The sequence below is a fragment of the Phalaenopsis equestris genome, unplaced genomic scaffold, assembly GCF_001263595.1.
Source record: "Phalaenopsis equestris unplaced genomic scaffold, ASM126359v1 Scaffold000002, whole genome shotgun sequence".
Lineage (NCBI taxonomy): Eukaryota > Viridiplantae > Streptophyta > Magnoliopsida > Asparagales > Orchidaceae > Phalaenopsis > Phalaenopsis equestris.
This window is the reverse complement of record NW_018164444.1, coordinates 58,676,471-58,698,942: the sequence shown is the minus strand read 5'-3', so window position 1 is coordinate 58,698,942 and position 22,472 is coordinate 58,676,471. Positions and strand designations below refer to the sequence as shown.

Genomic DNA, 22,472 nt, shown 5'->3' with positions numbered 1-22,472 from the left:
ACCCGACGGCTGATTATATTTTCAATAATAATAATAATAACAAGAGAGTGTGGGTGCTAACGAGAAGGGGTGTATTCGTCATTTCGCCGAAATTTGAGATCTATAAAAGCTTGCGCTCCTCAGGTCTGTAAACTTTAGCTGCGAAGATTTCCCAGAGCTCAGTGAAAGAGAGAGAGGGAGAGAGAGAAGGAGCGCGCGACTACAGAGCACTCCGATTGCCGGAATCTTTGATCCCGGCGATTGTCGGACGTTACGTTCAGCGTATCGCCTTCCTGCTGCTCATCTCTTTTCTCTCCGCGGCAAGCGGCGTCGATTAAAATTCTGCGAAACGCTTTGAGTGGGGAAAGCAGAGAGAGCTTCTCCAACTGGGATTTGTTTCATGATGGGATTTTCCTTGTTCCCGATGAAGTCATCAACCCGCATGCTGTGGAGTACGAGCTTCTTCCGCCACAAGACCATCGTTTTTTTCTGAGGGTAGCCCAATTAAAGGTAGGACAGAGCATCGATCTAATAGTAACCATATCCTAGTAAGAGATTTGGCCTTCGCTTATAGTTTAGTAAAGGAACGGGGGAGTGCGAGAACTCAGCAGGGAACGCTCCGATTAAGGGAGAAAGATGGATTCCGGAAGACTCATCGTCAATTCGTCCTCCTCTCATGGAGGCCGCATGCTGATCCTCGGTGGTTCCAGTAGCCCTCTCTTCCGAGGTATTCATTGCTATTCTGATCGCTACTTTTCATTGGTTTATTTTTAGGGTTTCAATTTCATGTGAATTCTGGTTTCGGGAGTAATGAAGGAACGAGATCGGTGGTAAGCTTGGAGGATGGCGCGACCAAGCGGCGTCCCTTCTTTACAACTGTGGAGGAGCTCCTAGAAGAGGAGTATTACGACGAACAGCTTCCGGAAAAGAAGCGCCGTCTCACCCCAGAGCAGGTAATCACTCCTTCCTCTACCGTCTCAAAAAAATTCCATGGGGTTAAAGAGCGGTCGGTTCTGCTCGGGACATGAACGTGGTTAATGACGCTAATTAGGAATTTAAAAATTATCCGTGTAGGGGTTTAGTGGGTTTCCCTGTCATCACTTTGATTCTTTTTTTAGCATGGCGGTGCTTGGTGTTGACATTAAGGGAATTAAATTCTCCCGACTTTAAAAAGTCTTGGTGCTCACGTTAATTAGTGAGTTCTAAATTATGAGTGCTTATATTTTTCTTTTTAATTTATTTTTGGTTCGTACTACTGTGAGGGTTTCTCCTTTCCCGAAAGCAAAGCATCAGGTAGTGGAAGCAAGCTATTAATAACAATTTCTGTGAGGTTTTCTCCTTTCCCGAAAGCAAAGCATCAGGTAGTGGAAGCAAGCTATTAATAACAATTTTGAATGGTAATGGAAAGGTGTGTCTTCTGGAGAGGAGCTTCGAAGCTGAGAACAAGCTAGAGCCTGAGAAGAAGAGCGAACTGGCGAAGAAGCTTGGGTTGCAGCCGCGACAGGTGGCCGTATGGTTCCAGAACCGCCGCGCCCGCTGGAAGACGAAGCAGCTCGAGCGAGACTACGACCGCCTTAAGGCCTCCTACGACGCCCTTCTTGCTGATCATGACATCCTTCTCAAGGACAACGACCGCCTTCGCTCCCAAGTACGTTTTTTTTTTGCCTATGACTCCCCTCCAAGATTAAATCATTCCTGATCCGCTGGAAGAACAAGGGCTTCTTGTTAATTTGCAAGTTTACCCGTGTTTTAATTTTATTGAAGTAAAAATCATTTCATCTTCTGTTTTGATTCTGAGATAGCGGCAGACCCATTTCTTTTATAGAAGATAGAATCGGAAGGGCCTCTTGTTATTTTGCGCGACTACCCGTGTTTTAATTTTATTGAAGTAGGAATCACTCGTGTTTTGATTATGATATAGCGGCAGAACCCATTTCTTTTATAGAAAGATAGAATCGTTTCACCATCTCAAATCCATCTCCAATTAAGAATCTCCTTTCATGATTTTTTAGTGCAGATTCTGGTGCACTATAAAGTTCTCAGCGGCAAAGAATCTGGGCAAAAATCTGTTATATTTGGTTCTATATATAAAATAAGATGTGGGAGTGAAATCTATCAATTTTTTTTTTTGAGTTTATGTAGGCAATTAAGGTATGGATAATTAGGTTATTAATGTAAGAACCAACTCATACAATTCGACAGTAAATTAACCACTTAATAACTTTTCCTATCTATTTTTTGATGCAGAACTTTTATCATTGAGAAGCTAGTATGGTTGTGAACAAGTCTAATTAAGTCTAGTCAAGAAGAATTTTTTTATTTCAATTTACCTTTTTATCTTTTATTGTGATGGAGAGAAGTTTGAATATGGTCTGGAAACTATATAATATAACCAATATCTAACAGATTATACAATTCATTAGACTCTTACCCTTTAGGGTGATTCACCTTTCTTAAGCTCTGCACAAATTTTTGAGTTAGAAATTAGGATGAGTGTCAGTATGATCTATAATATATTCACTATAAATATAAAAAAAAAAGAAAAAAATTATGCTAGCTGAAAAAGTTTGTTTGACAACAAAATTTCTGCGTCTTTTTTGGATTATGGTTTTAGGTGCACTGTGATCGATTCATTACAAAAAAAGTTTATTAACCAAATCATTTTTTAAATTTGATAATGGATTTATAAAACCAAATATTTCTTTTTTAATTTTGAAATATTTAAATTGTCTCATTCCACTTACCATATGAGAATTTAACTAATTCTTTTTCTTGGATGTGTTGAGGTTTTGTTTTTTCAAAATTCCACCATATCCAAGCTTAGACACATCAATTTTAATGATTTTGAGACTTTAGGATTAGTTAGATTTAATTATTTTATCTATTTTTGTATGAATTTCAAACCAAGCAAGAAGTGTCGTTTTGAGGCCATAAAAAGTAAGAGCTGCATCAGCCGCAAGACTTATATGGAAATTGACTACATTATTTAAAACACTTAAAATATTTGTATTTGAGTAATTTTAGTAATAATATAAGTAAATTTATCTGTGAATTAATTACTTCTATTAATAAAAATAATAAAGACCTGTGATATTATATTTCTCAAAAATCTTATTTCTATTTGAAATAATATTGATAGAAATGGCTAAACCATTTTTCTGTGCTATCATTTGAATGTATTAAAATTGTTAATATGTTCATTGATAGTTTAGAAAAATATTAAAATATCTTCAATGCAATTAATCACAATATAAAAATATGAATTAAAATATCATTCATAATTAGTTTGGATTTCGTATGAGGCATTTTTGTGGTCAATTTACAGGACATTTCATTTGCAATGCCAAAAAAAAAAAACAATGAAGATCATCCTATAGAGACCATCTTCCTTTACGTGATATGTTTTTTTTTTTAATTGTAAATCAAATATAGAAAATATAACTACCTCATAAAGGTGATAAAGTATATCTCTTTTGTGGGATTTGATATTTAGATCATTCTATAATTTTATTCAAATTTATAATTTACAACTTAGTTCCCGCTTCTTTTCGACAATATTCATATTATAGACTACTACTGAATTCCTTTGGGACTAGAAATTCTTTATAATTGTTCTTGTTTATCTCAGATTTGTAAATCTCTATATATTTTTTATGCATTTGATAGGTTGAGTTTTAGTAGAGATATAACAATCATTGATAATTTTTTTTTAAGGAAGAGTGACAATAGGATTATCACCATATATTTTCTCTTGGAAAATTTTCAGAAGTAGAGGAAATTTTTCTTGAATTTTTGTACAGAGAATTCGCTCTTTGCTTTGATCGAATAACAATTTTCTTTTTAAGGAAATTAGTATGTAAACTTTTGCTACTTAAATTATTCTTTTCATTGATTATGATTTCTTTTGACTTGGTGATGAAATAGAAAATAGTATCAAATTTAGTTGAGTGGATGCTAGTATTGTCGTATTAGTTATCTACATAATTTCTTCAAGAAATGGAGCACTTATAATGACATGTTGATTCCAATAAAATAGGACCTGAATTTGTCAAATGCATATATTATAGCCAGAAGCTCCTTTTCAGTTGTAGTATAAATACTTTAAGCATCATTAAGGGTCTTGCTGGTATAACATACGACTAAAAAACTTCTCTCCTCTGACCCAACACTGCCCCTACAGAGCAGTCAATAGCGTCAAACATAAACTCAAAAATACACTCCCAATCAGGTGAAACAACAATGAGTGTCATGACTAATTTTTCTTTTAAAATTTTAAAGGCAGTGTGACAGTACTGGTCAATTATAAATGGGTCATTTTTTTTTGAAAAGGTGATATAGATGTTAGATTATTTTGGAAAAATCTTTGATATAACGCTTATGGAACCCAACATTCTCTAAAAAACTCCTAACTCTCACAAAATTGGGTCGGGAAAGTTTTTCAATTACATGTATTTTCACCGGGTCCACTTTCATTACCCTCTCTGAAATTTTATGCCCCAAAACAATACTCTCAATAACTATAAATTGACAATTCTCCTAATTTAAAACAAGATTTGTTTTCTTACATCTCTGAAGAACCCTAGCAAGGTGTTCTAGGCAAGTATCAAATTTAGGGTCAAATACTGAAGAATCATTCATAAAAACTTCAATTTCCTTTTTGATTGAGTCACAAAAAATAAACATCATGCAACGCTGAAAACTGGCAGCGACATTAATGTCCAAATGACATCCTCCTAAAGGTGGAAGTCCCATAAGGGCTCGTAATTGTTGTTTTATCCTGGTCCTATGGAGCTATAAGAATTTGATGTTACTTTAAATATCCGTCTAAAAAGCAGAAGAATGGGTGACTAGTTAGCCTATCCGACATCTGGTCTAGAAAGGGTAAGGGGAAATTATCTTTCCTAGTTGCTGAATTTAATTTCCTATATTCTATACAAATACATTACCCAGTGACATGTCTTGTAGGTATTTATTCATTATGCTCATTCTCAACAACAGTCACCCCTTTTTTTTGGGTATACAATGAATAGGGCTAACCTAGACACTTTCTGAGATGGGGTAGATAATATGTCTGCATCAAGCCACTTAAATATTTCCTTCTTAAAACCTCTTTCATTACAGGGTTAAGTCTTTTCTGAGGGTTTGCACTAGGTTTATGATCTTCTTCCATAAGGCTCCTATGCATACATAGTGAAGGACTGATCCCCTTAATATCTATTAAAGTCCATTCAAAGGCTCTCTTAAAATCCCTTTGAACTCTCATTAACTTCTCTTCTTGTAAACTATTGAGTTATGAGGATATAATTACAAGTAATTTGGATGACTCCCCTAAGTATGCATATTTCAAGTGTTTAGGTAAAGTCTTCATTTCTACTTCAGGCGGCGCTTCTATGGATGAAACTAATGGTTTAGAATATCCAGTGGTGTCCAAAAGTTTGAACCTCTTCCTATACATCCTAGGACTTGCCTCCAATAGTACACTTGATTCATCATTAGAGCCATTTCTATCATTCTCAATCAAACCCTGCTCTACTGGGTCAGCTTCAGAAATATTCTGAAATTGACTTCTATAAGTCTGCTACTGGATCCAACCTAAAACAAGAATCCTCATTTGAATCAAAGGGTATTTCATAGATTTTAAAATATTAAGTCACCTCTTCATCATTTATCCTTATAGTCAACTCCCCCTTCTGTACATCAATCATAGCCTACTGGTGGCTAGGAATTGTCTGTCTAAGATGATGAAAATCTCCTTATCCTCCTCTATATCAAGAACGATAAAGTCAGTAGGGTATCTAATTTCACGAGAACATCTTCTATAATCCTCCCAGAGTAGGTAAGTGAACAGTCAGCCAGCTCAAGGCTTACAGTGCTGGGCTGGACTTCTCATAATCCTAATCTCTTAAAGATAGACAAAGAATTTCTCTCCCATTCCACAGTGAATGGTGAAAGTCCCAGGGTCCTTAAGTTATTAAGAGAGTTTTTTCTTGATAATAACACTGCACTCATCGCTAAGTACTACTGTCTTGAAATCTTCTAGCTTTATCTTTTTATTAAAATATATCCTTCATAAATTTCACATAACTAGATATCTGCTCCAGAACATCATCAAAGGGAATGTTGATGGTTAACTTCTTAAACACTTCCAAAAATTAGGAAAATTTCTTATCCAACATGTTTTTGAAGTATCCGAGGCAATGGTGGAGGTAATTTTTCTAAGTCCTTCCAAAGGGTGAGATTGGTTTCCTTAAGTCCTTAGAAAAATTTTCAATTGGTCTTTCAGGCTCAGGATTGTCTTCTACTACCTCAGGTTCCTCCTAATTACTTCATCCAATTTCTTTCCACTCAACTTATTTGCTTTCACATGTTCATTACTCTTCTTCTTAGGGTTGGCTTTAGTGTTATTCAGAAGAGTTCATTGTGGTCTATTTCTAAGGGAATTTGTTATTTGACCAAATTGATTTTCAATATTCCTAATGACTGCAACTTGACTCCGCAGTTGATTCCCTATTTGCAACACTACTTCCGAAGACAGATTCTTATCCTTATATTATGTTTGAATTAAAATTAGGAGGGTAAAGCGGTCTAAAGCTGGTGCTATTGTGATTATTCCCATTTTCGAAAGGATTGACCTGGTTATTCCCCACTATTGGTTTCCTTCTCCTGGGTTACTATTATTTCAGTTAAAATTAGGGTGGTTCTTCCAACCAGGATTATAAGAATTAGAATATGGTTAATTGAACCTGTTGTTGATGGCATTTATAGTTTCAGTTTACAAAGCACTTGAATCCACCAGTTGTTCATAAGAATTTTCCTCTATTACTGGTGGTCATTGTGGTTGATTCAATCCTAATTAGTCTAACTTCCTGGAGATAGCCGCCTTTTGAGAGGTCAAGATAGATAGAACGTATGTGTCATGCACATTGGCTATCTTCTTAGGGTTTGCTTGATTAGAAGACCATTGAAAGTTATTTGTTGTGATCTCTTGAATTAAAGAATGGGTCTCATCAAACGTTTTTGACGTCAGAGAATCTTCTGCAACAACGTTTATGATCGACCTAAGGGATCCTACCCAACCATTATAGAAGTTTGAATGATCAACCAGTCAGGTAATGTGTGGTGGGGACACATCTTAAGGGGTTCCTTAAACCTTTCTCAGGTTTCATAAATCGATTCACCATCAAACTGGCCAAAGGATGTAATATCGTTCCAAAGTTTGGTCTTTTTTGAAGGTGAAAAATACTTCGCTAAAAACTTCTGGGTCAGGTCATTTCTAGTCTTAATAGATCTAGGAACTGAGGAATTTAACCTCATTTTGGCTTTATTCCTTAAGGAGAAATGGAAAAGCCTTAACGATACAACTTCATTAGAGATATCGTTGTAGCGAAATGTGGTGCAGAGTTCTGAGAAGCTCGCTAAATAAAGATTAGAGTATTACGAAGGTGTTTCCAAAAATTAATTGTTTTGTGTCATTTGGATGATCGGGTTTTAGTTCAAATGAATTGACATCTACAACATTGATATTGATACTTAGGTGGATTTAATTTACAGTAGGATTGACAAAATCTTTTGTCATATGATTAGGTTCATGATTATTGGGTATATTATTCTGTCAATGTGCATCAAAATTTTTCTAAGGTAAATCAACCATCTCTCCTAGTGTTTGTTGAAGTTTTTTTAATTTTTTGATTTTCTTAACGGTTTTCTCTAACTCAGGGTCGTAGGGTTCAAGTTCTGATGATCCTGAGCTTCACATACATCAACTAGGTTTAACTAGCTAAGTGTCCATACGCTAAAGAGAATAAACAATATAAATACAGGAAACAATAAATACTACAATTTTCAAGTCTTAAACTTAGAAGTTCAACTAAAATTTTCCTAATTTAAATTGACAGCCGTTCCCTGACGACAACGTAAAAAACTTGACACGTGCCAGTGTTGCTAAGCACTGGCGACTCACGCAAGTATACACGACGAATTAGTAGTATACATAATTGAATTCCACGTGTCAATCCAACAAGGAACGAGATAAACTCTAATAAGAAAAGTTGTAGTCTACACTTGTCAGTCAAAGCCTGAAATATTAAAGTTTTGAAATTTAATTAAAGTTACTACCCTAATTTTAAATGTGAAAAAAACCTAAGTTTTAAACCAATGAAAAGATAGAGTTGATTGATTAAGGAATTATCCAAAAAATCTCCTTTGAAGTGGTTATGTATGGATTCAAGCCCAGTGAATGATTCAAAAGCAAGCGTCAAATAGGATAAACTTTTCTTATCTCCTTCCAGCAGTCTAAGAAAGATCGACGATCCATTTGTTTAGTTCCTTAAGCCATGTTAAAGGTCCAAGACAACCTCGGTCCCTATTCAGTTTGCACAAATTCAAAAGAGATATTCCTATTCTAATTTCTTCGTGTGGTTAACTTAATGTTCCTCTTAGATTTCTTCCGAAATTCTATGATCACAATTAGTGTTAACAAATTAACTGTCCAAGTCAAAAATCAATTAGCGCTTAAGTTAATCCAACACCGTTTAAAAGTTCACACAAAATTCACATCCAAATGCTGAACAATTATCCCTACACTTCCAAAACAAAGGAGAACAAAAAATCTACTCACTAAGCATGCCATATTTCATTAACACCAACATGTATTAAGAACATATATCATACACAAGAGTTTCCTAATTGTTTCTTAAAGTAGATAAACAAAAACTCGATATACTTATCTCCTTAAGATCCTGAATATGCAGATGGAATTACAGGCACTCTCACAATCTCTCTTAAAATCTTTCTTTAAAACTACTAATTGATCTTTTGTCTTCTCCCTCCGATTTCCTCCCTTTAGAATGGTCGAAAAGTAAGGAAGCAACCCTTCCAAGTTCGTGCTCTTGTTTTTTATACTTCTCCCAGCAAACCGAAGTTTGAACTACTTAAGACTGTCAATTTTCGGGTTCTGGTGCCTAGGCGCTGCTCACTTAGTTTTTAAAACATATAATCTGGCGCCTAGACGCCACTATCGCGGTGTCTGAGCACTGGTGTGTAGCGCCTAGACGCTGCTTAGGCCGCGCCTGCTTTATGTGCTTTTAGGATTTTGGACAATTTCTGGCTTGTTTGGGTGCCTAAGCGCCGCTGACCCTGCTCTTAGGCGCCATACCACAACTTTCTCTAATTCGATCATTTTGAGTCCTATTCGACCCCCATTTTACTGCAACCTGCAAAACAACACAAAAAAATTTCCTCAAAGCGTAATATAATCATGCAAAACACAAACAATTAAAAACATTTTATACAAAATATTAAAACACATCACTTAACTATATATATATATATATATATATAACAAATGATAGTGAAGTGTGGGGGAGCTAGTCTCTCTTTTTCTAAAATTTTGCAAAGATAAAAAAATAAAAAGCATATAGAATTAATATTGATATTGTGTTATACTGTTGCCTTGTATAAGGGCAATTTTTTCTTTTATGTGTCTAAGGGCAATTGAGTTATTTACTATTTATTATTGTTTGTTATAAATTGACACTAGTAGGCCGAGGGTTGGGGGTATGCATGAGATTATTGTTGCGTCTTAGGTTTAGGGTTTGGGAGAGCCTTCCTACCTCTCAAATTGTAGGAATTGAGAGAGATTGCGTACCTCGTGAATTGTAGTGCTTATCTTTTGTATTTATGTAAGTTGATTGTGTTGTAGTGTTTTGATTTGACATATTGAAGAGAAATATTTGTTTGCCCTTATTTCTCTGGAAAATCATGCCAATTTTTACGTCAGATCATATCAAATTGGTATCAGAGCTTTTGATTTTTGGGAAATCAACAACTATATCGTTGCATAGAGCAGTTACGTCACATTCATGACCAAAACTCTCGATACAGTTGATCACGATCTAGCTCGGAAACAAGCAACGAGATCACAGAACAGAATGACGCACTACAATCGTGATTGTTGGATCGCGACTCTCTTGCGTGACCAAAGAGTGATATAGTCACGATTGGAGCTAGTTTCCTATTGCCTTTGTGACCAAACCATGCGATACAGTCACAATCAAAGCTAGTTGAGAAGGCGACGAGATCATATAGGTGCCATGTCTTCGTGAATGAAGCCTTATGATATGATCGTTGTTCGAGCTATCTGGAAAGCAGAAGGAATTGTAACGTATGGTGATCTCCAACGTGATCGTTGTCTTACCAGCGTGATCTATCTTTTGCATGATCGGACCCCACACCTCCGTGTCTGATCGCCTGCGTGGGCGGATGACAACCTACAAATACCAAAAACTTTGATCTTTCAGTAATTCTATATGACCTAAAACTCTGATATTTTAGGAATTCCGTGATTCATCCGCTCGTAATTGAATCTTATGCTCGAGATTGCGGCTTATATGAACTCCTTGTGAGTCATTGGAAGCCTTCATATTGGAAATCATTTTGAGAGATGGAAACAAAGAAGGTAGATAGATGATTTGGAGAAGAAATTGGAGGAAGAGACGAGCTAAATTAAATCCATGATGGAGGAAAGATTCTCCACCACAGAAGGTTTTCCTCCATAGATGATAGATTTTCTTTCATGGAAAATCGATTCGGGCATTTGGAGGAGATGATGAGGAGACTTATCGAGATGTAATCCAAGGCCCCACTAACAAATCAGTTTGCGAACACTAACCATGGGTTAGTTTGAGGTTCATTGCCTAAATTGAAAGGGAATGAGATCATACGAGAGGAACATGAGGAAGAAAATATTCACTGTCAAGAATCCTCTTCCCAAGACTCCGACGCCAGGGGGGGGGGGATATAGGTGATTGTGCCTAAACACGGAGAATGAGTCATGCAACGGGTAGGGAGAAACACGGAGAATAAATAAGAGAATACGGGATGAGATATGACTATGATCAAAGGAGGGAGCTTTACCCTTGATGCATGGGGAAAATAGCGGAGGGAGAGAAAGTTGGGTTGATGATGCTTGGATTAGAAAGTTGAAGATACCAATCTTCGATGAGGAAGACGTAGGTGAATGTATTGGGTGAAGTGATACTTCGCAATATATAGGCTAGATTGCGAGAAGAAACTCATGGCAGCAGCGTTATGTTTGGAGGGGAAAGTCCTAGCCTAGTTTCAATGGATGGAGGTTGGATACTTGGTCTGTTTGTGAGAGGAATTTAAGGATTCTTTGTTGGAACCTTTCTGGCCATTTAAGAATGAGACATACACGAGCAATTCTATGCATTGACTAGGGATGAAAGTGTCATGGGATATAAGAATAGATTTGAGCTATTGTCAGGACAGCTCGGGAGGGTTTTTGAAGCAGGATTGGAGGGGGAGACTTCATGAGGACCTATGAGCCCAACATACGGGCAACAAATAGACTATTGAAACTGCGAGGAATGAGGGAGATGATGGAGCTAGCCCAGATGATAGAAAACAAAAACCAGATGAAAAAGACAAATGAAAACAATACAATGAGAGCATTCCACAAGAGTACCAAGGCCACCATGACACCAAGGACCTAGATGGTGTCATTTCATAAGTAGACGCCGAAGGAGAAGAATACGGGGGCTCATTCCTAGGGCAACTTAAAGTGCCTCGCAAAGGTAGAGGTGCAGGACAAGTTAAGTTCATGTTTTCTATGTGATGAGAAGTATGCCTTAGGCAATCGGTACAAGGATCGCACGCTCTCGATTCTTTTAGTTTATGAGGGGGGATGAGACGAATAGTGAGGAATCGAAGGAAGAGGCGGTGGATGAACACTTTCATTTTTTTTCCACCTTGAGGACTGTGTTCTTTGGGAAGGGAGTATTGTTACGCCGATGCCTAGCCTAAGGGAAGTTTTATCTTCTATGCGCCTAAATGTGTCTTTTATTTTTTAGTATTGTTTCTTATAAATAGACCCTACTAGGCTGACAGTTGGGCATATGCATGAGATTATTATTGTGAGTCTTTGGCTTTAGGGTTTGGGAGTGACTTGCTACTTCTCAAATTGTAGGAATTGGGAGTGATCACTTACCTTTCGAATTGTAGATATATATCTTTCGGTTTTGTGTAAATTGATTGTGATGTAGTTTTCTGATTTGATGTTATCGAGGACAAATATTGATTTGCCCTAATTTTTCTGAATATATCGTGCTGATTTATGCCTCATATTGTATCAGAGTGCTTCATGTTTAATTGCTTGGATTGCTTTGATACGAATCCATAATGTTTTTCATGTACGAGTCTCTAGATCCTGTATACCAAGTCACTAATATTTTCAAGGTATGTCTGCTATAATCAAAACATCATTAAGCTTTGAGGCTCATGGAAGTCTTCTGGAAATAATGCAATTTCTACTCTAAGAGATAAAACCACGCTTTCCTACTAAAATTGTGGGACCACACATATTAGTGTGAATTTTCTTTGGTGGCTTCATTTCATTTTATGATGCCTCTTACAACATGCTTCTCCTAAGTTGCTGACAAGGAACATATTCTTTGCAAAGTCACATAAAAAAATCGATGTGATGAAACCATTTACTATTTGCTTGTTTGATAATTTTTTATACCATCTGAATGAAGGTGTCTAAATCTCAAATGATGATTACGAAATCTTTGAAACAAGCTTTAAGCATTCGACATCAATAAGAGCAGTCAACTATTTTTCATATCAACACGAATAAAAAAAGTATTATTTTGATCGTTCTAGCAGGGACTTCTCTCCTTGAAATGAATTCTATAATATTTTTAAAAAAATTGGCCAAAATATATTTCTTATTATGCTTAGACTTTACCAACATTGGAAGTAAATCATGGCTTATATCTTTCAATTGGATGATAATTTTACTCTCACGCTTTGCCTACACTTTGATGAATCAACCAAAAACAAAAATGTCCATCTATGAGGTTGTTTAGTTCCATTAATCTTGTTCTTGTGCCCAAATACAATGTGGATTGCTTATATCTTCTCATTCGCTTGCCAAGAAGAGAATATAATATCTTATTTCTTGCTTTTCTTTTCCACTTAATTAAAAAAAGTATGATGGCTATATCCCCTGCCAATGTTTGCTGGGATAAAAAAATTGTTTCATGTGAAAAATCTGATATCTACAGGATTAATTTTTTATGTTACAGTACTCAAATGTAAGATCTATGTCACTTGATGTTGATCTACATCCTAAGAACAACTTGGTGACCTAGATTGATTTCATTTTTTTTTTATCATGAGTTACTGTTTCTTAAATGAAGAAATAGATGATTTGGAATATGTCACACTAAAAGTATTATCCTAACCAATTTCATTAAAATTTTAGATGTATTTTTATACATGCTTAACATTTTTCATTTAATTTACGTGCTTCCACACCGTAAAATCAATGAGAAATCTATTTCATTATGTCGAACACCCATGAGGATGTTATTGTTTTTATACATCATTATGAAACTTTGTAAAATACACCATCATACTATTTATTATCATCAAGTATAACATGCATAGTCTTCATTTACGAAATCTATGTTATATGATTGAAAAGTATGACAATAATATATCACTCTTCTCTGCAGGTGATTTCTTTATCAGAGATGCTGCGAGAGAAGGAGCTGCTTGTAGCGTCAAAGAAGCCATGTTCAGATATAAAAAATGAAGCCATCGAGCCGCAGCTTTCACCACCATCAATGCAAATCCTAGCCATCCTATCGCAGGGCGGCGGTGATGGGCTGAGTACCGGGAGCACAGTGGTGGATGGTGAGGGGGTGGTGGCATTGCAGGTGGCTGATAGCAGCGGCGATTCTTACTTCCAAGAGAGCTTGATTGAAAGCGGTGCAGGTGGCTGCATCGAACAAGTACATTGCGGGGTTGGATCTGAGGAGGATGGCTGCACGAGCGATGATGGCTGCAGCTATCTCCCTGGCAACATATTCCACAACCAAACCAATGCTGATAACTGGTGGGTTTGGTCTTGAATTATAAAGCAGCCAGGTAGTCCTCCCATCATCTATCTTCACTGCCAAAATTTTACCATTCTCTGCACTAATTTAATCAGCAGCTACTGCAGCTACATACCAATCTCTAGAGATTTTCTTAGTATGGTTCTTGTCTGCAATAAATTTGCCTTGAGGGGAAGGCTGGCTTAACCATGGTATGCAGTATTGTTCATACTACTGTACTGTTATTGGGTTGTATGGAACTGAAGAAGACTTTATATGATATTGAATGTTTCTCTGATTGCCTTGTTACATATATATGGATCAACATCAATAAAAAAATACAAAAAAAAAAAAAAAAAAAAAAAAAATCATTTTAACCTTTGCTCTTAAATTAATTTATAATATATGGCTGTGGTTTTTTCTCAAGTCAAAATCATAAAAATAATTTAAATTATCCTTTTTTATTATTTTTATTTTTATTTTTAGCATTTTATATTTCTTCTATATTAAAATTTTACAATGCTTTATAAAAATTTAGTTTAAAAATCTTTAGATTCTTGCAAGGCATTATAATTTTATGGAGATCCATAAATACTTCATTAATATCTCCAAGATTTAGTAGAAGGCTATTGCAAATATTTTATATTAATATATTATTTAATGAAATTTAAATCATAATAATCAGTTTCTCTATTTACTAAACTATTTGTGATATTCTAAATAAAATTATATATAAAAAAAAAGACTTTGACTCAATAAAATTATTTGCAAGGTATTAATTTGGATAAAACTTAAAGTTTCATTCATTTAATGATTAATTAAACTTATAGTTATTTGTATATCATATCTTTAATATTTTATGGGGGTTGATCTTTATGCATGAAATACACACAATTTTATTGTACTAAGCCATGAATCTTTATGTGAGTTGTCTTGTGGCCTATTTCTTAAAATAACTCAGCTTAAGAAACAAACATCAATAATTTTTTTTAGTATAATTTATGATCATCAAAATTATAACATAATGGTCCTATGGGAATTACAATTGGGTCTTATTATACATAAGCCTTCTTTGCTTTAATGACATTAGCCAAGCTCTCTCTCTCTCTTTTGCTTCATTATGGACTCCATGTAAATTGTGGCAAATATTTGAAGCCCATGAGGCCTCTTTACTAAGGTTTCTATTGGCGACTCAATGGTTTCTTATCTCTTATATGCTAATGATTTTCTTATTTTCGCAGCAGTGTTTTAACATTTACTGATGGGTTTTAACCATCGATAATAGGTTGAATTCATGTAGTACATGTTGATCCTAACAATCTAAGTTTTTTATTTTAATCATGATTATATTCTTATCATGTTTTGTAGGTGTTGTGATCAATGCATATTAAAGCATCATATATTCATCTAAAGTCACTACCATTGTATTTTCTCCCAATGTCATGCTTCACTATAAAAATAGTCGCATTTCAATTGCATATGCATCCTTATGTTTAGCTTGAAGCCACCATGCTTTGTTTTTTTTATAGCCTTAACAACAAAATTAGGAGGCTTCTTAAAGATTGTAACATAATTTACCAACATGTAAGTTTAACAAATTTTATATTTGGAATTTATTGTAAATTTTGTGGTATTTTTTCCCTAAGATCATCATTAAGATGATTGAAAGTTTAAAATCTAAGCTCATATATGATGGGAATTTATACTAAAAAAAAGATTTTTATCTTATAACTTGGGAGAATAAGTATATTTTCAAACTAAATCAAAAGTGGACTTAAGAGTTTATCATTACATATTTAACATATGGCTTATAAAAAAGTTGTTTTTGTAAACTAATTACACAAGAATGATTTTCTTATATATTTTTCTTATCGATCAATGTGGAAACAAAGAACAATATTTGAAAATAATATTCCTTTTTCTTTGAGAAAAAATGCATATTTGACTTTAGTAATTAACTATTTTATAACTTTTGTTCTTTAATTTATTGCTATAGTTTTTTATTTGCACCTATTGATTATATTTTCAAAGTTTTCTTTTGATTTTATGATTGCACAAGATTATTTATGACTCATTATATATATATTTTTAATTTAATTTTTTTCTTAATGAGATGACTTAGTACTTAATTCATTATGTCATATGGTGACTTTGGCTTTATTTATATATATATATGTTTTTAAATTATTTTGAGGGTTTCTTATTAGAATCTAGCTATAATTTTTTTTAGTAATATGATTGTTCATGTTGGTATTATTTTTTATGTCCACCACAAAAATTTTTGAATATTTAATTAATTTTAATACTCAAATATGACATCAAAAGTACATATGCTAAGTGAAAAGTAATTATGAAGTACATATGCTCTAATTATTTAGATATTGGTTTATAAAACTTAGAAAAGTAGACTTTAGTGAGAGAATATGAAAATCCCCTAATTTAAATTTAAAACTTTATAAGCTTGAATGAAGCATTCTTAACGCAATTAGGGAAGAATCAAAATTCTAACTGAAAAGTTGGATGGTGAATCAAATTAATGAAGAATCAAAATTTGTACGGCGTGTTGTATGCACTTTTTAAACATATCTTTAAACCTCTCCCAAGCTTTGTAAATGAATTTACCTTCCAAGTGACTGAAAGATGTGATATAATTCCTAAGGTTGACAATTCTTGAAGGTGGAAAATATTTTGCAAGAATTTTTTAGCAAGGTCAATGTTCACGTAAATTTTTGATGTCGCGAGTGTAGGATGTTTACTAGAGCAATATGAAACATTATTTGATGCATGTGATGAGTCACGTAGTGCAAGACATTCATTTAGGACCCTCCGATGTATGTTGAGGGGCACGTTGTTAGGGTCGTTCTGTTAGGCTTCAGTTTTTGCATAGGCGAAGATCGGTAGGCTTTTTGTCTGTCGAACGGCTTCAAGCGGACCAGCGGACCCCATTCGCCACGTCACCCACAAATCTTGTTTGAATTGGTTTGTTTGTCAATGAATTTATTCAAATGATCCCAAATGATAAAATAGACTGTGTGAACTTGTCCGGAATGTTGATTTTATCTAGGAAGAACACCAATTTTGCTATTAGTTTGTGCATGAGCTAGCAACACACAAATTGAGGCTTTAAAATAATAATAATATATATATATATATATATATATATATATATATATATATAAAATATAAGAGATATGACGTTGTGGGTCTGATCGCCCGTTAAGAATCACGTGCGTGGTTAAATCCTATACAGAGCTAGCGATTTCCCTTTGTGAGCCCTAGACCTAAATTCTAGTGGGTTGGAATCTTAATTTTCTCTTATTTTGGCTTTCTCCAATCTCCCTTGGAAAGGTTGGAATATTTGGATTTTACAAATTATGAAAAGCTTTTTAGCTAGCTCCCATTGTAAAATCATGTCGAGTTATGAAATGAGAAAAAACTTTATAGCTAATCCATTCTACAATATTGTGCAGAGTCTCCTATCAGGGAGATCCGAAACTGAAGCTCCCCACATACCTCACCAAAGTAGGAAACAGCTATGACACACATCCATGTGCTAAAACCCTAGGTACCCAAGCAAGAACATTAGCATGAGCCATCTTGTCATCGAGCATTATCGTTTGTTTTGAATTGTGTCATGTGTGTTTTTCTTGAAGCATGTTGCAATTGCACATTGCCTCGACTGGTCTCGTCAGTCTAGTCGCCTGACCACTTTGGTCAGACCGGCTATTCCAGTCGTGGCGACCAACCACTTGAGTCCGATCGACCGCTCCTGCCCAGTCGACCGATTACTTTAGTTCGACCGACCACTTGGGTTTGAACGACTAACCTGATCTGATCGATCAACCACGTTGGTCTAGCTTGCTGCTCCGACCCAGTCAACCGATCACTTGCATGGTGTATCTTTTACATGTGCATGTGTCTGCACTACACCTCATATGTGCTTGTCAATTGCATGTGTGTCTAGTCTTTATTGGGGCAATGTATAATTCTACTTAGTGGCATCCTATATCCTGGGAGACCGAACACAATACCTCCAGCTATATGTCTTGCATGACATTTTGCATGATCATTATGATTTGCTTGAGATGCATTTTGAGTGTTCATTCATATACTCACCCCACTTGTATGATTTCCCCAGTGAGGATCATTATTCTTTTGGGGCGCTGTCTCCACGACGCATTCACCTTTTCGAGTCACTGTCTCCACGACATACCCATTCCTTTGGGTCACAACCTCCACGACTCGTCCACCCTTTCGGGACACTGCCTCCACGCTCACCCATCATTTGGGCCGCTGCCTTCATGACATGCTCACCCTTTTCGGGTCACTACCTCCACGACACATCCATTCTTTTGAATCGCTGCCTCGATGGAACACCCACCCTTTTTGGGTCATTGCCTCCTCTACGACACACCCATTCCTTCAGTTTGCTGCCTCAACGATACTCCCATCCATCGGGCTACTGCCCACATGTCTACCATTTAGGGTCACTGACTCCATGACACTCTCATCCGTCAGGTCGTTGCCTCCACGTCACACCCATCCTTCAAGGTACTTACCTCCACCACACACCCATCTTCGAGTCACTATCCCACGACACAAATACACTTCCGGGTCACAACCTTCACGACACACCCATCTATCGGGCTGCTGGTTCCACAACACGCCCAACCTTTCGGGTAACAACCACCACAACACACCTATCTGTCGGGTCACTACCTTCATGACACACCCACCCTTTTGGGTTACTGTCTCCATGAAAAACCTTCTTTGAATCATTGCCTCCACAACACAACCGCTTTTCCGGTTGACTGGTTCTACGACTTACCTATCCGTCGGGCCACTGTTTCCATGACACACCGACACTTTCGGGTCACTATCTCTACGGTGCACTCTTCCGTTGGGTCATTGCCTCCATGACACGCCCTTTCTTCAGGTCATTGCCTCCACGATATGTCTACCCTTTCGAGTTACTGCTTACACGACACACCCATATGTCAGACTGCTACCTCCATGGTATTCTCACCATTTTGGGACCCTGTCTTCATGACACACCTGTCTTTAGGGCCGCTGTCTCTATGCCACCCCTAACCTTCGGTTCACTACCTTCACGGCACACCCATTGATCGGGCCGCTGCCTTCATTACACATCCACCTTTATGAGTCACTGCCTCAACGACACACTTACTCTCACCACTTGTGTATGATTGTTTGCATTTGCATTTGCATTTGCATGCGTGCATGGATAGCGAGCCAGACTGGATAGGCGAGTGGACCCCGTGTTGATCGCGTTGCCTTAATGAGCATTGCTCTTCGGGTCAACCCTGACGAGCAATGCAAGTTAAAGCATCGAAATTGACATGAGTATAACTGTGCTAAGAATCCAAGGGATATAACTCGTGTCACTTTACATATATGGGCTCGCAGTATTCAAAGCCACTTGGTAGTTCACAATGGCCTCCGATTTTTGTTGATCGGGTGACCGATTTATCTCCTCGCTTCATAGTAACGCATAAAAGTCTTCCAAAGCAATTGGCTGTAGTTGAGTGCGTATAACCGTCTTAAAAGCATGATAGTTGGTTGGTAGACCATTTAAGGTGTAGAGGATGATATCCTCATCATCTAAGTGACCACCTGTCGTCAATATATTGTCTACCAAGTTTTTGATGGCTGAGACATATTGATTCATGGATTGATTGATCATAAAAACGTTATGAAGCTCATTTTTCGACTGAACGGGTCTTGATCTATATGCTGGTTGGAGAGGTATTCCATACTTCAGCAATGGTTGAGAGATGAAGCGCACATTGGGCAAAATTGAAGGTGAGACTATTCAGAACAATGCAGTGGTTAGATTTTGATCAATTAGAATCCAGCTCGTATAATGGGGATTTGGTGTTGGAATATCATCTGTGGAGGGAAGGAATTTTGGTGGACAAGAAATGGCAACTTGTAAGAAGCCATCAAAACCATTTGCTGTGAATGCTTTGAGAATTTGTGCTCTCCATATAGGATAGTTATCAGCAGAAAGAGGGCTTTGACTGAAGTTCTTAGGTTGCTTAGCAGAAATTTCAGAGAGGGAGGTATAACAGTAGAAGCTGACAACATAGTAGAAGCTAATTAGTAGAAGCTAATTATATAGTTGCTCTCAGTTAGTAACAACATAGTAGAAGCTAATTATATAGTTGCTCTCAGTTAGTTATAAAGCATGTGCCCTCATCCACATTAATGGCAGACATAATCTGGAGAGGCCAAGACATATTTTCATATCAATACAGTCTCATGACAAGTTTTCCTACATCAACAACCATGCCATGCTAGTTATCCAACATAGGTGGTGTTTGGCTACAGCTGAAAAAAGGAAATGTCAAAAGAGAAAGTGGGGAGAAGAGAAAATTGAATTTACTATACATGCAACACTGCTCTCACTGAAGATCGGATCACAGCTCTTACAAAAACTAAGCTGAGATCACACACAAACATCTGCTAAACCTCATGAAAATGAGAATATGTGCATAAACTAAGTTACCTTCTAATATGAATTAAAGAATATTACTACTTCAGCATTTACTGCTCACCAGATTCAGAGCAAGCAATAATCATAGAACATGGACGACAGAATCATGAACCCCCAAGACCGGAGAGTATCTCTGGTCATTAAACTGATGTATGTAGTTCAGCAGCCTCGCCTTCTTGCTTCCTTGTCTGGAACCATCTGATAGCAGAGAGTACAGCGATGGCATCAGCAATGGCATCTTCTCCAACAAGCTCACTGCTTTATCTCCACCATTTTTGCATACAGAGAGCAATGCGGAGACGCAGTACTCTTTTCCCAGAAGAAGAGTTCGAGCTCCGCAGCAGATGAACAAGATGACCCAAAACGCAGGTCTTGAGAATCTCATTGGTCCCATCTGGTCTTTCTGCAATCTTAGCTAGAACACCAACGCAGTCTGTCACGAGATCTTCTTCATCTTCTTCGAGAAGTTTAGCGATCACCGCCACCGTATCCGCCGCCAAAATCTTAGCTTGATTGCCGGAAAACAAGAGCAGCCCATAGATGGTGACGATTGCATTCTTCTTTCCTCTGTATGTTCCATTTTTTAGCAGCTCCACGAGAGCAGGAAAGGCTTGGGGTAGTTCTGCGATTGCCTGCACACCTCCATTGCAGAGAGGTAGAAGAGAATGGCGGCAGCGTTCTTCTGGGCCTCAATTTTGTGCCCAAACTTCATGATTTGGACCACCAGCGAGATACCTCCGGCATCGAAGATGTCGGTCCGGCCACTGTGGTGTTTTGAGAGATTCAGCAGAGCTGCAGTTGCGTTGTCTTGCAGTGAAGGATCGGATAGTGAAGACAGAACACAGAGTAGCCATCTTACAGCCCCAGCCTCCACTAAGCAGATTCTGTTAAAAATATTTGATTTTGAGAGCACCCTTATCTCGTAAGCAGCCATGTTCTTCTTCTCCGCCTCTCCGACGGCCAATTTACCGATGAGTACAGTGGCAGGCAATTTAAAGGAGCCCCACCGCGGACTCCCCAGCAATTCTATTGCCTCCCACCGCCGCAGGAGAAGCAGGGGTGAGTGTCTTTGATAAATCCCTCTTCAGCAGCTTACCCTGTTGAGGAATCAGAATGCCATTTTCATGGCAGTAAAGGTTGATCAGCTGTCGAACGGTTGAGTTGGGGATGAGGTCTGAGCTGGCGAGCATCTCCCCGGTTACGGGGCAAGTCTGGTTGCCGGACTTCAGCCACCGGAGAATAGAAGACCTGTCGTAAGTCTGACCAGTAGAAACCGTCACCGGATCCTTCATCAGCTCAAGAGATATCGGACAACGGAGATCATCGGCGTTCAGTTTCTCAACGTTGACCGTTGATTCTTTCAGACGGAAACACTCCTCCATCTTCTTCCTCTTGCCATTCGGCGTTGTATCAAACAGCACAACCAGAGCGTATACCATGAGCCCCATCGAGCTCCAGAGCAGAGAAGCTTCCCCATTTCCTTCCTCCGCAAAAATTTCCTGTTCCAAAAACGCAACTTCCGCGAAGCAATCGATCCAAGATGTGATTTTTAGGTGGTTCAAAACTCGCCGAAGATCATTGGGATCAGGGGACTCGCCGGACTGAAACTGCGTCAGCATAGAACGCACCGACCACCCTGCTCGCTCATCTACCAACTCAACATCGATCTCCACGCTTCTTGCCTGTCTGACGAGAAGGCGCACGAAGTCCTTGATTTCAGCCGACAGGTCCACAGAATCAAGCGGAATGAATTCCAGCGCGATGGCCGCGGAGCGTAGAAGAAAACGGAACTCGCCGGCAATGAGATTGGCGTTAAGAAGGATCCAGAGCCGGGCGCCGTCGCGAGAACAGTCGGCGAGGAGAAGACGGAGCTTTTGGAGCGTGACGTGGAGGTCGGAGAGACCGAGCACGGCGGAGCGAGGGAGGAAGGTGGAGAATGGACGGAGGTCGTCGAGGAAGGCGATGAGTATAGTGGTGTAGCGGAAGGTTTTGCGAGCAGCGCGGCGGTGGGTGGGGAAGTTGTCGGTTTGGCGGCGGCTGAAGGAGTCTATGTCGGCGGCGAGGGAGGAGAGGTC

At 37.7% G+C, this 22,472-nt stretch overlaps 3 protein-coding genes across 3 annotated transcripts; 1 reads left to right on the top strand and 2 right to left on the bottom strand.

Moving 5' to 3' along the window:
- The first annotated feature begins 146 nt into the window (after positions 1-146).
- Positions 147-14,178, top strand: LOC110039386 (homeobox-leucine zipper protein HOX16-like). Its single transcript, XM_020744424.1, has 4 exons — positions 147-706; positions 796-932; positions 1,388-1,627; positions 13,518-14,178. The coding sequence occupies exons 1-4, from the start codon at positions 616-618 to the stop codon at positions 13,914-13,916; spliced, it is 867 nt and encodes a 288-aa protein (XP_020600083.1). The 5' UTR covers positions 147-615; the 3' UTR covers positions 13,917-14,178.
- A 5,898-nt stretch (positions 14,179-20,076) lies between these two features.
- Positions 20,077-21,390, bottom strand: LOC110017916 (U-box domain-containing protein 18-like). The gene is given in 3 exon segments (XM_020715074.1): positions 20,077-20,717; positions 20,719-21,037; positions 21,040-21,390. Coding segments are annotated over 3 exon segments (849 nt in total). The 5' UTR covers positions 21,332-21,390; the 3' UTR covers positions 20,077-20,479.
- On the bottom strand, positions 21,390-22,016 carry LOC110019216 (U-box domain-containing protein 19-like). The gene has a single exon (XM_020716801.1). It carries the CDS (start codon positions 22,014-22,016, stop codon positions 21,390-21,392), a length of 627 nt encoding a protein of 208 aa, XP_020572460.1.
- Between the last annotated feature and the right edge of the window lie 456 nt (positions 22,017-22,472).